At 40.3% G+C, this 16,036-nt stretch overlaps 1 protein-coding gene across 1 annotated transcript in view; it reads left to right on the top strand.

The window, feature by feature from the left end:
* Positions 1-6,310: 6,310 nt before the first annotated feature.
* The window catches only part of STXBP5L (syntaxin binding protein 5L), a 369,977-nt gene continuing 360,251 nt past the window's right edge, over positions 6,311-16,036 (top strand). The window contains exons 1-2 of the mRNA XM_064286653.1: positions 6,311-6,366; positions 7,884-8,069. Coding sequence (XP_064142723.1) covers positions 7,893-8,069 — 177 coding nt within the window. The 5' untranslated portion in view covers positions 6,311-6,366; positions 7,884-7,892. The remainder of the gene's footprint in view (positions 6,367-7,883; positions 8,070-16,036) is intronic.

Raw genomic sequence — 16,036 nt, forward strand, 5'->3', positions numbered from 1 at the left:
TGTTCTGTTTTGCCATAATTTCCTTTTCTAATATCAAATACATATATCTATAATATGATTTCTTTGGTTTCTCAAAAGAAGCTAACAGCATGAGGAAAGAGTTTCAGGATCAGATTTATGTGACTCCAAATTTCTGTATCACAACCTACTAGATATATGATATTGGGGATATTTCTAACCTTTCTTTGCCTCAGTTTTCTCGACTGTTAAATGGACTTATCAACAGCTACCACACATGGCTATTGGTAGTATTAAATAAGAAAATAAATGTAGTTTACACAGTTCTAGTTCATAGAATGTTTGATGATCACATAGTCTCTATTTCAGAAGAATTGATCCCCTATTTGTTCCTATTTCAGTTTCTATTTAATCCTGTAATTAGTAATAGGTAGTATGTTTTTTTTTTTTTTTTTTAGTGATTAAGCGCATGATCTTAGAGGTTAGACAGCCTCGTATCTGAAGACCGGTTTATCCACCAAAGTAACCTTGGGTAGATTTCTTAAATGTATCTGAGCCTCGGGTTTCTGCATCTATAATATAGGTGCAATAATACCTATCACATAGAGTTACGATGAGGATCAAATGGAGAGTGCTTTAAAAGTACAGTGTCTGGCATATAGCTGCTAAAAAATTGGTAGAACTTTATATAAAATGGACCATTGACCTGTGTTTGGTCAATTTGGTGTAGTTTTTTTCCCCCACAGTTGTTTAGCAATCCTCCTTCTTTGTGTAACATACCACACGTGTGCATACTTTTTAACAATGACTGGATTAACTTTTGGAGGTGGAAGGGCAGCTTTGAAACTGACTTAGCTTTAATGGTTTCGGTGTTCGCTGAATCCGAGATGGCAAGCTCTTAAAGTGAGTTTTAATATACTTCCAACATTTATCCTAAAAATCCTTCCAATGTATTAGATTTGTTAAAATGATTTGATGATTTTGCTCCAAGGACCAAGTTTAGATTCTTCTTCTTTCTTGCAGTTCTTCATACTTCTCCTTTTAAGGAAGAAATCGCAGCTTATTAAGAAACTCAGTAATTCCTCCCCAAGAGGTATTCTTCCAGTTTGCAGTAGGATAATTGAAGCTCCCATTATTATTGTCTGACCCAACTCTGAAGTTTCGTTTTGCTGTACATAGGGTTGCTATGAGTCAGAACTGATTTGATGGCACCTAATAATAGTAAGGAAACCCTGGTGGCGTAGTGGTTAAGTGCTAACCAAAAGGTCAGCAGTTCAAATCCACCAGGCGCTCCTTGGAAACTCTATGGGGCAGTTCTACTCTGAGGCAGTTCTATAGAGTCGCTATGAGTTGGAATCGAGTCGATGGCAATGGGTTTGGTTTTTGGTTTAATAATAATAACTCTGAAGTTTCTCACATTATTTATAAGGTATATTTTATGGTCCATTCTTACTACTTTTCCCAGGGGAATAAAAACTTCCTTTATAGAGTCACACTTTATTCATTTTTAATTAATCCAAGATAGAGTTTGTTTTCATAGATATCTCATGGTGCTTCTCCCCTCCAGTAAGATTTTTAGGCTCTTACTGTTGATGATGCCCCCTCACATACGTGATGTACTTCACTTCTTGTTCATTTCTGTACTTTGCTCATAGTCTCTGCACTGGCATCACAAAATCTCCTCTCCACAAGGTCTCTCTGTCTCTGAGATTACAATTACGTTAAGATTTTTCAAATTAACTTACTGGATACATACTATATATATATGACACTGCACTATCCTCTGTGGGGGAACAAAGATATTTAAAATAGTACCAAAGAATACATAATCTAAGCATTCTAGTGATTATATATATATGTGTAACTGGTAGAACTTTATATAAAATGGACCATTTACATGTGTTTGGTCAATTTGGCTTAGCTTTTTCTTCCCCATCATTCTTAGTTTAGCAATCCTCCTTCTTTGTGTAAAGTGCCACACATGTGCATACTTTTTACAATGATTGGCTTGATTTTTGCATGTGAAAAGGCATAATCTAAGTGTTCTGGTGACTATATATATATACACTCTTCTAGTATTTATTTGGAAACATTTATATTTTCTAACTTGACTTTTCTTCTGCTTTCCATATCTATTTGTTGTCTCATCTGCAAGGGAACTACTCTGTCATCTTTTTTTAACTCAAGTAAGCCACCGAATTTCTCATATAGTCCTTAAGCAGAGCTTTTGTCAATTTATTTTCCATGCTTTTTCATTAACAGCTCTCCTCCAATTTTTAAAATAAAAACCAACACCTTGTTTGCTAAGATAGTACAGTGTTAGTGATGAGAGGTTTAAGGGGTTTTGCTTGCAAAAGCCACATTTCATTTTGCTGAACTGGGATATCTTCCTTCTTCACTCTCATCAATACACCAAATTACCACTTGCTATAGGTTTGTTTGGTTCATTTAATCGACAATTAAGGAGCTGCAGATAGACTTTGTGATGAAGGGAAGGCAGGCATCTAAATCTATTATTCTAGACAACAATGCCTAGTCCTTAGGGAGTTAGAACCTTTTTTTTTTTTTTTTTTAAAGTAAAGCCAGAAATGAAAAGATGAAAGCAACGTCTTTAGGCTTAACTGGCACTCATGATTGGAGATGAGCAATGGGCCAGGAAGAAAAGAAAGTGGGGAGAGACTAAAGACAAAGACATATATGTTAGGAATCCAATACAGAATTTGGAATCCTACTGAGATCTAGTTTATACCAGAGAAGGCATTTGTTTCTACTCTTACTTTTTACCCCCTCCCATACATGATACAATTGGGTTGTTGTTGTTAGGTGCCATCTAGTCGGTTCTGACTCATAGTGACCTTATGTACAACAGAACAAAACACTGCCTGGTCCTGCGTCATCCTCAAGCATCGTTGTCATGCTTGAGACCATTGTTGCAGCCACTGGGTCAGTCCATCTTGTTGAGGGTCTTACTCTTTTTCACTCATCCTCTACTTTGCCAAGCATGATGTCCTTCTCCAGGGGCTGAACCCTCCTGATAACATGTCCAAAGTATGTCAGATGAAGTCTTGCCATCCTTGCTTCCAAGGAGCATTCTGGCTGTACTTCCCCCAAGACAGAGCTGTTCCTACTTTTGGCAGTCCATGATATATTCAACATTCTTCACCAACACCATAATTCAACAGAGTCAATTCTTTTTTGGTCTTCTTATTCACTGACTGGCTTTCGAATGCATGTGAGGCAATTGAATACACCATGGCTTGTGTCAGGTGCACCTTAGTTCTTAAAGTGACATCTTCATATTTGCTTTTTAACACTTTAAAGAGGTCTTTTGCAGCAGATTTGCCCAATGCAATGTGCTGTCTGGTTTCTTAACCACTGCTTCCATGGCATTAATTGTGGATCCAAGTAAAATGAAATCCTTGACAACTTCAATCTTTTCTCTGTTTATCATGATGTTGCTTACTGGTCCTATTGTGAAGATTTTTGTTTTCTTTATGTTGAGGTGTAATGCATGCTGAAGGCTGTGGTTTTGATCTTTTTCAGTAAGTGCTTCAAGTCCTCTTCTCTTTCAGCAAGCAAGGTTGTGTCATCTGCATAATGCAGGTTGTTAATGAGTCTTCCTCCAATCCTGATGCCCTGTTCTTCATATAGTCCAGCTTCTTGGATTATTTGCTCAGCATACAGATTGAATAAGTATAGTGAAAAGATACAACCCTGGCACCTCTCCTGACTTTAAACCATGCAGTATTCCCTTGTTCTGTTACAATGACTGCCTCTTGATCTATGTACAGGTTCCTCATGAGCACAATTAAGTGTTTTGGAATTAACATTCTTCACAATATTATCCATAATTTGTTATGACTGCCACAGTTGAATATCTTTGCAGAGTCAATAAGACACAGGTAAACATCTTTCTGGTATTCTCTGCTTTCAGGCAGGATCCATCTGACATTAGCAATGATATCCCTAATTTTGCATCCTCTTTTGAATCCAGTTTGAATTTCTGGCAGTTCCCTGTCGATGTACGGCTGTAGCTGCTTTTGAATGATTTTCAGCAAAATATGACCTTTGTGTGATATTAGTGATATTGTTTGATAATTTCTGCATTCAGTTGGATCACCTTTCTTTCAAATGGGCATAAATATGGATCTCTTCCAGTTGGTTGGCCAGGTAGTTGTCTTCCAAATTTCTTCGCATAGACGAGTGAGCACCTCCATTGCTGCATCCATTTGTTGAATCATCTCAATTGGTATTCCATCTATTCCTGGAGCCTTTTTTTTTTTTTTTTTTACAAACGTCTTCAGTGCAGTTTGAACTTCTTCCTCCAATACCACCAGTTCTTGATCATATGCTGCCTCCTAAAATGACTGAATGTTGACCAATTCTTTTTGGTACAGTAACTCTGTGTATTCTTTCCATCTTCTTTTGATGCTTCCTGGGTCGTTCAGTATTTTGCCCATAGAATTCTTCAAAATTGCAACTCAAGGTTTGAATTTTTTCTTCAATTCTTTCTGCTTGAGAAATGCCAAGTGTGTTCTTCCCTTTTGGTTTTCTAACTCCTGGTCTTTGCACATGTCATTAAATACTTTACAATTTGGTACCATCTCATAAAAAAACAATAAATAAATCAACTGTTTAAAACCCTTAAAGTGACTATTATATGTGAAACATTGTGCCAAGTGCTAAGCAAGATATGAGATATATAATACTATGCCTGCCTTCAAGAGGATTCTGTCCACCTGTGGCAATGAGAGAATACTAGGCAGTACAGCAAGTTGTAAAAGGAGTAAAATAGACATTAAACCAAACCCCTGCCATCTAGTTGATTCCTATAGGACAGAGTAGAACTGCCCCATAGGGTTTCCAAGGCTGTAATCTTTATGGAATCAGACTGCCACATCTTTCTCCCACAGAGCAGCTAGTACTTTCGAACCACCAAACTTTTGGTTAGCAGCCAAGTGCTTAACTACTAGACCGCCAGGGCTCCTTAAAGGAGAGGGTGAGTACTGAGCAGAGGATCAGAAAAATTGAGTTCTATCCCATTTTTCCAATTTCCTGGCTAATGTGACACTGGGCAACTCATTTCTCTTTTAAGACTCCCCTCATTGTTCATCTCACATCCATCCCTGCCCTCCTCCCCCCAAAAAATGAAAATTAAAAAGAAGAGGTCATCCTAGAGAATCTATAAGTCAATATTTGGGCTCGTTATCAGTGGGTTCTGTTGTGTTACCCAGATTGAAGTCTACAGCTAACCATGATGACGCTGCCCTTCGTTTTCACAGATTAGGAAATCTCTGTTCAAATTTTCCCCAATTCAGTGACAAGTCAGGGCTCAATACTAAATTCTTTCCATCCTGATGCTGTATATATTTTTTTAACTGCACCGAACAGCGCATCTTTCAAAAATGATCGTGATTCATAAAAAAGCTTACATTACATTCTTAACACAGTTAACTGAGAGAAATGTTTCTTTAAAAAAATTAAATATCATATGTGAAGGTGGGGATAGCGGAAAGAGTTAATTCTACTAATTAGAGGGAATACGATGAGCAATCAATTCCTTAAGGACTCTGAAGGGTATAGATTCCAAATCTCCGTGAAGTACAGCTCCCTCCTGCCGAGGTAACCCGTTAAGCCATTATTAGGTAACGGTTTAAACCAAAACCAAACCTGCCGCCGAGTCGATTCCGACTCAGAGGTGACAGTTTAGCAGGGGTTAATCACAGAAGTTGATGCAGGTAGGAGGGCAGTGAGGGAATCCCAGCAGACGCATCTGGAGATGAGAAAAGGCTCACAGAGGAGATAAGCTAACACCTGCCTGAGTCACAGTATTGTCCAGAGCCGCCCCTGAGGTAACCCTCCATGCAGCTTCGTGCTCCAGGTGCCCAAGTTGGCACGCTTCTAGGCATTCGATTGATCCACACCGGCGTCCTTCAACAGGTAGCGCCAATTACAGCCCCCAAGGCACGGCCCTCCAGATCACAGGCCCATGGCACTGCCAATCAAATACCTCACCTGCCGTTCTAAATTCTCCCCGCCCCCTTGCCTTGGCTTTTCCTTGGACCTATCTCCAAGTTTCTTCCGCGCCTCGCGCAGCGGGTCTCCGTCCTATCGAGCCTGTGATTGGAGCCGCGGCTATTCCCGCCCCCTGACGTCCCAGCGCTCTCCGCCCCTTTCACCGCCCCTCACGGCCTGAGGCGGAGGGGGCGGGGAAGGGGAGGGGGCGGTCCGGGGCGGGGCTTGCCTCCCACGGCGGGGGGCGGAGCCTGCGGTGGAGCCCGCCGGCTAGGTTAGGACCTCGGAGAGCGCCAGGCGCCGAGACCAGAGGGACTGGAGCAGCGGCCGGGCGGGCCGGACCGACGCCTGCGAGCCTGTTCCCTCTGCGCCCTCAGCTTCCTGGGCTGGCAGGTGCCTAAGTCCGGGGTCAGACAGTCATCCGTGTGGGGCACCGGGGCCGCCGTCCGGCCGCGGTTCCCTCACACCTGCGTGTGCGTGTGTGTGTGTGTGAGTGTGTGTGTGAGAGCGAGCGCCGGCGCGCGAACGTTCGGGCGAGGTGTTTGTGTGCTCCGGCTGGACGCGCGAAGCCCTGCGTGAGGTGTTTGTGTGGCCCGGCTGGGCTCGCCAAGTGCTGCGTGAGGTGTTTGTGTGGCCCGGCTGGGCTCGCCAAGTGCTGCGTGAGGTGTTTGTGTGGCCCGGCTGGGCTCGCCAAGTGCTGCGTGAGGTGTTTGGGTGGTCCGGCTGGGCGCGCGAACGTCTGTGTGAGGTGTTTGTGTGGTCCGGCTCTGCGTGAGGTGTTTGTGTGGTCCGGCTGGGCGCCCGAACGTCTGCGTGAGGTGTTCGTGTGGTCCGGCGGGGCGCGCGAAGCCCTGCGTGAGGTGTTCGTGTGTTCCCGGTGGGCGCGCGAAGCTCTCCGTGAGGTGTCTGTGGGCTCCGGGTGGGCGCGCGGAGCCCTCCGTGAGGTGTCTGTGGGCTCCGGGTGGGCGCGCGGAGCCCTCCGTGAGGTGTCTGTGGGCTCCGGGTGGGCGCGGGAAGCCCTCCGTGAGGTGTTTGTGGGCTCGCGCGGCCGCGGGCGACAGCCCGGCTCCTGGGCGCTCGGCCGGGGAGGGCGCGGGAGTGGCGGCTCTGTGCGGCCAGCCGACTGAGGCGGGACCCAGGGCCGCAGCGGTTGCCGCCACCGCCGCAGGTCCCCTGAGAGCGGCTGCTGTGCTGCGAGGAGAGCGGGCGGGAGAGGGCGGCGGGGAGCGGGGGAGCCGAGGCAGCGGGCGACAGCGCGCGCCCCTCGGTCGGCTGCTGCCCTGGGGCACCCGCAGATGTTTGCTTAGGGGGCGGGTGGGGATGGGGAACGGAAAAAAGCCTCTTCGCCTCCCGTTTCCTACTGAGAAACGGAGCGCTGAGGACGGCGGAGGCCGAGCGCAGAAGGTGGTGGCAGAGCCAGTAAGGCTCCCCCCGCCCCAACATCGGTTTTCTGAAAATAAAATACTCTGGGCTGAACCTTTAGCAGGAAAGCCCGCCCTGGAGAGAGAGACAGAGAGAGCGCTGGTCTCTTGGACTCAGGTTTTGATTGTATAATAATGATGATATAATGCTAATGACGATGATGACACTGCCTTTTATTTTTACCCCAGTGCTGAGAAAGCGGAGCTACAGCTGATTAGAAGCCCTGGAAAACCTGATGGCGCGGAGGGAATCTTGTTGCTTTTAGAGTTGTGTTTTATCTGTTATTTTTTGGAAGGATATGCTTTTTAGAATTAAAATTTGCGAAAATAAAGCTTCACTCAGCCCCCGCCCCCCCTTAGTCACTTAGCCAATGCTTATAAACCAGGGACTGGCTACTGCCCTGACTGAGGAAAATGTAAAGACTTTTACCCAGGAATAATTCCATGTATTGTCACTCTTTTCCCCCTTTCCACTGAATTTCTCAACAGTTTTTTAAAATGAAGAAGTTTAATTTCCGAAAAGTTTTGGATGGCTTAACTGCCTCTTCCCCTGGCAGTGGCAGCAACACTGGTAGTGGGGCTGGAAGTGGTCCCGGGCACCCTGCAGGGACCGCGGGGCTTCTCAGAGAGGAGATTCAGGAAACCCTGACTTCAGACTACTTCCAGCTTTGCAAGGTAAGTTTTCAATTGGCATAAAGCCTCTTATTTCCTTATATTACTGTTGGGAGGAAACGAGAAAAACACACACACTGGAAATTGTTGAGATGTCAACATCAAAGAGAGTCTGATGCAGAGAACCCTGTGGATAGGGTCTATTTGAATTAATGAAGATATTCCAGGCATCATCGACTTCAGCATCAACTTAAAAAGCACTGGTAGTTTAACAAACTCAGCAAACATAAAAACTAGAATTTTATACTATTAAATATTAAGAACCAATATTAAGATAATATTAAGAACCAATAGGGGACAAAATTTTTAATTTAATATTTATATATATGTATACTAAAAAAAAAGGAGAAACTTCTCATTTTCATTAATCTAGTGCTGCCATTCAGAAGAACTGTTTACTTCACTGTTCAGTATAAAATGATTAATGCTATTAAGATGTTAGAGTTAAGTAGATAACAACTAGCTGAATATATCTGTCTTTAAAGGTCTAATGGCATTGTTTTAAAATTCTGATTAAAAAAAAAAACCCAGATTCTTAAACTCTTCATAAATAAATGAAGAATAAACAAATAATGCCAGGGACTTAATACTTGTAAGAACTCAAAAATAGCCAGTGTTCTGCTTTAGTAAGGGAACGTTTTACATAATTAGACTTCGATGTTGAACTTTTAGTGAATGAGCAAGAGAAAGCATTTCTGATGGGGAGAGAAGATGAGAATTTATGAAACAAACATTATGTTAATATACAGAGATATTGTTATATTTTCTGATATAAATTGATTTATAATTTTTATCACTGTTTTTGGGGGGTAGCCTAGGAATGTGCTTTTGACCTGCTTTTTGCAGTAAAAAAGCAACAAAGTCATTTACGTGATATAAATTTTATAACCGTGTCCGAATACATAAGAAATAGTTTACTTTTGAAATCACAGAAATGAACTACTGAGTTTTTGGTACTGCAACAAAAGAAAATTTTATTTATTTTTGAAATTATTAACATTATTTTTTGTAGGAAAAAAAAATAAACAGATGCTTATAATGAGATAAGTTTCAGTCATTGCCTTAGTCTCCATTCCCTGTTGGGTCATTATAAAAAACATTAAGTCTGTAGTTATGAAAATATCATAAATTACTTTACTTAAAAGCAAGTTTATTTAGAATTAGATTAGAAAGAAGATTTAATTCTAACCTACCCTGTGAAATTTGTATGTAGTAGTCATTTTGTTCTCAGTATGAAGTGATATTCTTTTAGATCAGCAAAGAGTTGAGCCGTGGCTGCGAGACGAATGTGTAAAAGGGTCCTGGAGGTCAAATTTGAACAGTTAGGCAGGGGAATTATCCTCTGGTTCTCTAATCTTTGACATACTGCTATTGTCACCCCCAGATTCTGAAAAAAAAATTCCAAATTTTCTCAATCCATGGATATGATAGTGATGCAGGACAGTTAATATTGGCAAGTAAAGACAAACTTCTGAAGCAGAATAGCATTGGGCTTTTGAGGTTATAAAGCTGATAGAGAAGGTTCTAAATAACAATGAAAAAGTCAGGAGAAAAGGTGAATGTGAGAGGAAAATGGGATATATATATAGTCATCTTCCTATTTATTCAGAGAAGAGGTGGTCATGGGAAGTGGCAAAAATAAAATAGAGCACTACTTTCAAAATATATGGCATGGCACGAAGAGTGCTGGTCTAGGAATCAGAAGTTTGTATTTTAGTTCTACTGCTTTCCAGCCATATAATCTTAGACAAGCCATTTATCTCCCTTGAGGTTTAAATTTCTCATCTGAGGTATGGGAAAATAAGTATTTTTGATCTCCTTTTGGGAAAAACAGATAAGACAAATAAGTGAAGGGAATGTATAAATTGGAAAGGGTGATAAAATATGTATTTAAATTATGCTTATAGTTGTTAAAATCCTCTTATTCTTGGGGAATGAGCATAACAAGTGCATTATAATAACATCAGGCAACAATTTTCAAAGAAAGTATAATCATAGATAGCTATATAAGCTGTACACTAATAGTATTGAGATTTTACCAAATGGAGAAAATACTATGGCATTTTTGGATAGGAATCTCATACTTAATTTTTAGAAGTGGCTATTTGAGTGTATTATAAATTGTCAGAACTAGAATAAAATATATAAAAATGGATTAAGGAAATTCTAAAACGAGAACTGTTATTAAAATTGGACTTCATTTAGACTCACTTATTAAATGTGCAAAGAACATTCTATTCTGAGTACTAAGAAGTTGGCACCTTCTAGGTATGTCTACCTTTTCAACATGGCCAAAATTAAAGTATAAATCTAGACTCTGTTCTTAACCACTCTCCACTCCATGATCTATCTGATTAACCATCAAATCCTATCCTATTTCTTTAGTACGTATTTCTGAAATTTATTCCTTTTCTCTACCACCAGTACTTGTTCATTCTCTCATATTTTCTTGTTTGGTTTCTTGCAATAACTTCGTAAGTAATTCCTTACCTCTTGTTTTACCCTATTCCTGTTCATTTTATTATAATAGTGGTTATTTTTTAAATATAATGTTATGTCATTCCCCTACTAAAAATTCTATACTGGTCTCCCTAAAGCAGTGTTTCTCTGCAAACAAAATATGTGAAACCCCAATAAATAATATCTATTAAAACAAATGCGGTAATTTATTGCCATACATTTGTTTTGTAAATTATAATAACAAATTATATAGCCAATCAATAAAAACTTGTTTTTTATGTTTGGTTTTAGTTGTGTAATATTATCCATAGACATTTAGTAGCACATTTTCTAGCATTAAAAAAGTGAAAGCATAACGTTACGACCTTCATAATCAGGGACATACCTACAAGAAATTAAAAAACACAGAAATGGCAGACACAGCTGTGGTTCAAGGTCAGCAAAAAACAAGTTAATGCGTTGGGTTATTGTAATCTGTTTAATTCAGTATGTATGCATTTGAATGCTCATGTTTTTTAGATATTTGTGAAATATACAAACTGCCTTTTCTGAACTTGAATTTTATGAAATACTATTTGAAACCACTGCTCTATAGCGAAAACTTCAAACTGCTTAACTTGATTGGTGTATAGTTCCCTTCAGAAGGAATTTCTGTTTACCTTTTGATCCTCATTTCCTTGATTCCTTAGGCATACAGCATTCCCTGAAAAGCACTGTATTTTCTCGTATTTCAATGCCTTTTTACATGCTAGAATATCTCTTCCAGCTTCAGTATAATTGGAGAATTCCCAGTTGCCCTTTAGCTCACAGTTCAGACACCACCTCCTTCAAGAAACCAACTCTGACCACACTGCCTTCCTCACTTACCCCCCGGGCAGAACTAGTTTTTTTCCTCTTCTCTGTTTTCCTAAGCATCTGGCATATACCTATGGTATAAAGTTAGTGCCTTCTTCTCATTAAAACAATTTTTTATCTGTGACTGCAATTATGCTATGAGCTTTTTGAGAAGCAAGTATGTGTTTATTTGTTTCCATACCATTATTAATGAGTGCCCATTATCTAGGCCAATGGTTCTCAACTCTACCTGTCTAAAAGAGAGATTTCCAGTCCTATCTCAGCCTTATTAAGTGAATTCCAACTCATGGCTACCCCAGACCAGGAGTGCTCCCTACTTTGAAGGGCTTCGAAAGCTATGACCTTTCGGAAGCAGATTGCCAAGCCTGTCTTGCAAGGCACCTCTGGGTGGATTTAATCCACTGACCATACAGCTAGTAGTGGAGAGCTTAACTGTTTGTGTCACTCAGGGACTTCTTATCTCGGTCTCAGAGAATCAAAATCTAGGGATTGGGACAAGGCACTTGCATTTCTTCAAAAGGTTCGTTAGGAGATTCTGATCACAGTCAGTACTGAAAACCATTATTATAGTAGGCACTTGATATTTACTTTTTAAATGAATGAAGCGGCTTATACATGGTTGGTGATTAATTGAAAAGGGATTAATTAAAGAAGAAAGTCAATAACGATGCATGGTTAAGTATTTTATTTTAACTGAAAACATATAAATATACATCAATTTACAAATCACTTGCTAAATGACCAAAATTTTTTTGTATCGTATTGGTCCTCTGATTGGAGTTCTATATGGACTTCTCTTCCAGAAATCATCCCAACCTATTGGTATTATTTCTGATGCTATCATCTCTATATCATCTATATATCTATATCATCTCTATAGAAGTAGAACTGCCCTATAGGGTTTCCAAGGCTGCAAATCTTTATGGAAGCAGACTGCCATATCTTTCTCTCGCAGAGCGGCTGACGAGTTTGTACTGCTGACCTTTCAGCTAACAGCTGAGTGCTTAACTGTTGTGCCACCAAGGCTCCCCCAAATCATCCCAAATATGTATGTGTACATACGGTTAAGAGATCAGCTGCTAACCAAAGAGTTGGCGGTCCAAATCTACCAGCCCCTCCTTGGAAATCCTATGGGGCAGCTCTCCTCTGTCCTATAGGGTTGCTGTAAGTCAGAATTGACTTGATGGCAATGGGTTTTGGATATATATATATCCAAATACATATTTGTATTTAGCTGACCCACACCTAGTTAAACTGGGATCAGGAGAGAGTTGATATTCTAGCTAACTAGAGAGTATTTTCTAACTTCAAGCATTTAATGTACTGTGAGTATCAATCTGTATGTTTTACAAAGATAGTGAAGTTTTTGTAATCCAGCAAGTCAATTAAGATTAGTTTAACTGATCTGGAAACTGTTTCATCTGACCATCCTAACAGGCCTGTAAGGAAGGCAGAGAAGGTCATAATGTTTTTATTTTACTGATAAGACATTTGAGGCTAGAAAATTTTAGTGATGTCTGTAGATCATCCAAATTGGTAAGAGCCATAACAAGTATAGCCCTCTGTTCATCAGTTCTCAAATCCAGTACTCCTTCTGCTTTATCCTTTCTAGAAAAGGCAACATGATACATTTTTCAGGAAGCCAAGAAACTGTTCTGCTGACTCTTCCTTTAAAATATATCCCAGATGTGTTTTGCTGTGTATATTCTCAACAACAACAGCACAGCCTGACCACATCCTTCATTTCCACCAGTACTAACCCGATCTCTGCACCCAACATCTCTTGCCTGGACTACTACTCTATAGCCCCCTAAGTGCTTGCCCTGCTTTCACTCAGGCCTTACCATCATCTCATCATGTAACAGGTAGATGAATCCTTTTGAAATCTAAATCATATCATGCCTTCCTTTTGCTCAAAACTTTCCGGTGACTTCTTACTTCTCTTCAAAATAAAATTATAAGTCCTGCTATGTTTTACAAAATTCTAAGTGATCTGGCCCCTTGATGAATAAACTGACCAAACTTTATTTTCAACTCTTCTTTCCTTTACTCTGCATCAGTGATATTGGCCTTCTTGTTCCTCAGATGTGGTTCTTGCCTCAAGGCTTTTTCCTTTCCTTGGAATGCTTTCCTCTCAAGTAATTGCATTCCTTGCTGCCTTCACTCCACTCAGTTCTCAGTTCAGCTGCAGTCCTCTCAGAGAAATCCTCATTGGCCACCCTGCCCGTATTACTCTCTAACCTTATCTTGATTTCTCTTTTTGTTAACACTTAAAGTTGCCTGTTATGAGTCGCACCACTTTAGGAACATGGTATATAATTTTCAAAAAGATATGGAAAAGAAGGTTGTAGAAAGTGGATTCAATTAAATTATTTTTATTGAGGACAATATGAAGAACATTTTTTTTCCAAACAATCTGTTTAGGCATACAGTTTAGAAATGTTAGATTGACAGTGAAAAACACGGGGTATTCTAGACCTAATTAACAAAATAGATAAAAATAAATATATCACCAGCACCAGATGGCATAATCCCTAAAGTTCTGAATAAACTCTTAAATTAGCCAGCTCACTATTCATCAACATATAGAAGCTGTTTTTATAAATGGTGATAGCGTTAGAGCCAACATGTTGCTAACTAGTGTACCTTCTGCAAGGAAATGGATTTGTATTCATGGTGCTCATACCAGATATAATATCAGATAACTAGGTATAAAATCAGAAACATAGGTCTGGACTGTGGAGATACGGGCTTTCTAGCACCCTAAGAATATAAAAGTAGACTAAGTGCTCGGATATCCTTGAATACTCTTTTCTTTAAGCTTTCCGTTGTCCCCACATATCTTCTGATGTCACATTATTTTACTTGAGTGGTTCTGTAACTTAGACTGACACAAGACCGTGATCAGAGTTCCCCATCTCGGCTGTTTTTATCCATAAGAAAAACTACAGAAGATTCCCTGAGATATGTAAACTTGTCTCTTTTCTGTTTATAAGCTGGTGGAATAATAGGTGATACAGCTGACACCCTAGGATAACTTATGGATAAAGCCTCTGCCTTAGTTACCTAGTACAGCTCTAACAAAAATACTACAAGTGGATGATTTTAGCAAACAGAAGTTTATTGTCTCACAGTTTTGGAGGCTAGAAAGAAGTCTGAAATCAGAGTGACTGCTCTTGGGTAAGGCTTTCTCTCTCTGTTGGCTCTGGGGGAAGATCCTTTTCTCCTTTCAACATCTGTGGGCTGGGTGTTCCTTGGAGAGTTCCACGTGTCTTGGCGTCAGTCTTCCCCTGGATCTAGAAGATTACGTTCCTGTCACCAAAGAGGACAGTAGAGGATGGGCATCTGTAAGAATGGTAATACAGGTGAACCAGGAGGAATTAAGCTACCCTTGTGAGGACTGACATGCTAACAAGCTTAACCAAAAACAATTAAAATGAAATTTTTTTTTTTTTAAGAGTCAGAAACCAAAGCCAGGTTACTCAATACTCTGGGCTCACTGCCTTCCTTATCTTGACAGCATGAAATGCAGAGGCAGACTAGAGTAAGGAATTATAGAAATATAGCAAGTGTATTTATAAATTTTTAAAGTTATCTTGGGGAACAGTCATTTTTTAAAAAATTTTTATTGTATTTTAAGTGAAAGTTTACAAATCAAGTCAGTCTCTCACACAAAAACTTACATACACCTTGCTACATACTCCCCATTGTTCACCCCCTAACGAGACAGCCCGCTCCCTGCCTCCACTCTCTATTTTCATGTCCATTTCGCCAGCTTCTAATCCCCTCTACCCTCTCATTTCCTCTCCAGGGAGGACGTGCCAACATAGTCTCAAGTGTCCACCTGATCCAAGTAGCTCACTCCTCAGCAGCATCCCTCTCTAACCCATTGTCCAGTCCAATCCCTATCTGAAGAGTTGGCTTTGGGAATGGTTCCTCTCCTGGGCCCACAGAAGGTCTGGGGGCCATGACCACAGGGGTCCTTCCAGTCTCAGACCGTTAAGTCTAGTCTTTTTAAGAGAATCTGAGGTTTGCATCCCACTGCTCTCCTGTTCCCTCAGGGATTCTGTGTTGTGTTCCCTGTCAGGGCAGTCATCGGTTGTAGTGGGGTACCATCTAGCTCTTTTGGTCTCACTCTGGTTTATCTGGCCCTTTCTGTCTCTTGGGCTCATAATTACCTTGTGTCCTTGGTGTTTGGAGAACAGTCATGTTTATTGTCAGAAGCTGATCAGACTGTTGGTCTATTTAGTGTGACATTTCTTATGTTCTTAAAAACAAACAGTACTGTTATTCTCCCTGTATATCTCAATATAGAACTAATTAAAAATCTTACATAATTTCTAGGTATGTTTACTTGTGGGATTATTACTAGTGATTAAGTCAAAATTCTATTTCTTGATGTTTAGTGCATTTCTGTAGACCCCTTTCTGCCTTCCTCTGAATATGTGTCTGTAAAAATCTTAGGAAAGTTCCAAACTTTACTTTTAATAATAGCATGATTGTATTGATTCCTTGCATTATAATTCTGTAAAATCATTTACATATTAGTTTAACAGCAATAACTTCGACTATTATTAAAAGTCTCAAGTAGAAGCCCTGCTGTAAGCTTTTAAATTGAATTTTTTTCCCATAAGAGAAAATTGAGCTTTTTATTT

The sequence above is a fragment of the Loxodonta africana genome, chromosome 1, assembly GCF_030014295.1.
Source record: "Loxodonta africana isolate mLoxAfr1 chromosome 1, mLoxAfr1.hap2, whole genome shotgun sequence".
Taxonomy (NCBI): Eukaryota; Metazoa; Chordata; class Mammalia; order Proboscidea; family Elephantidae; genus Loxodonta; species Loxodonta africana.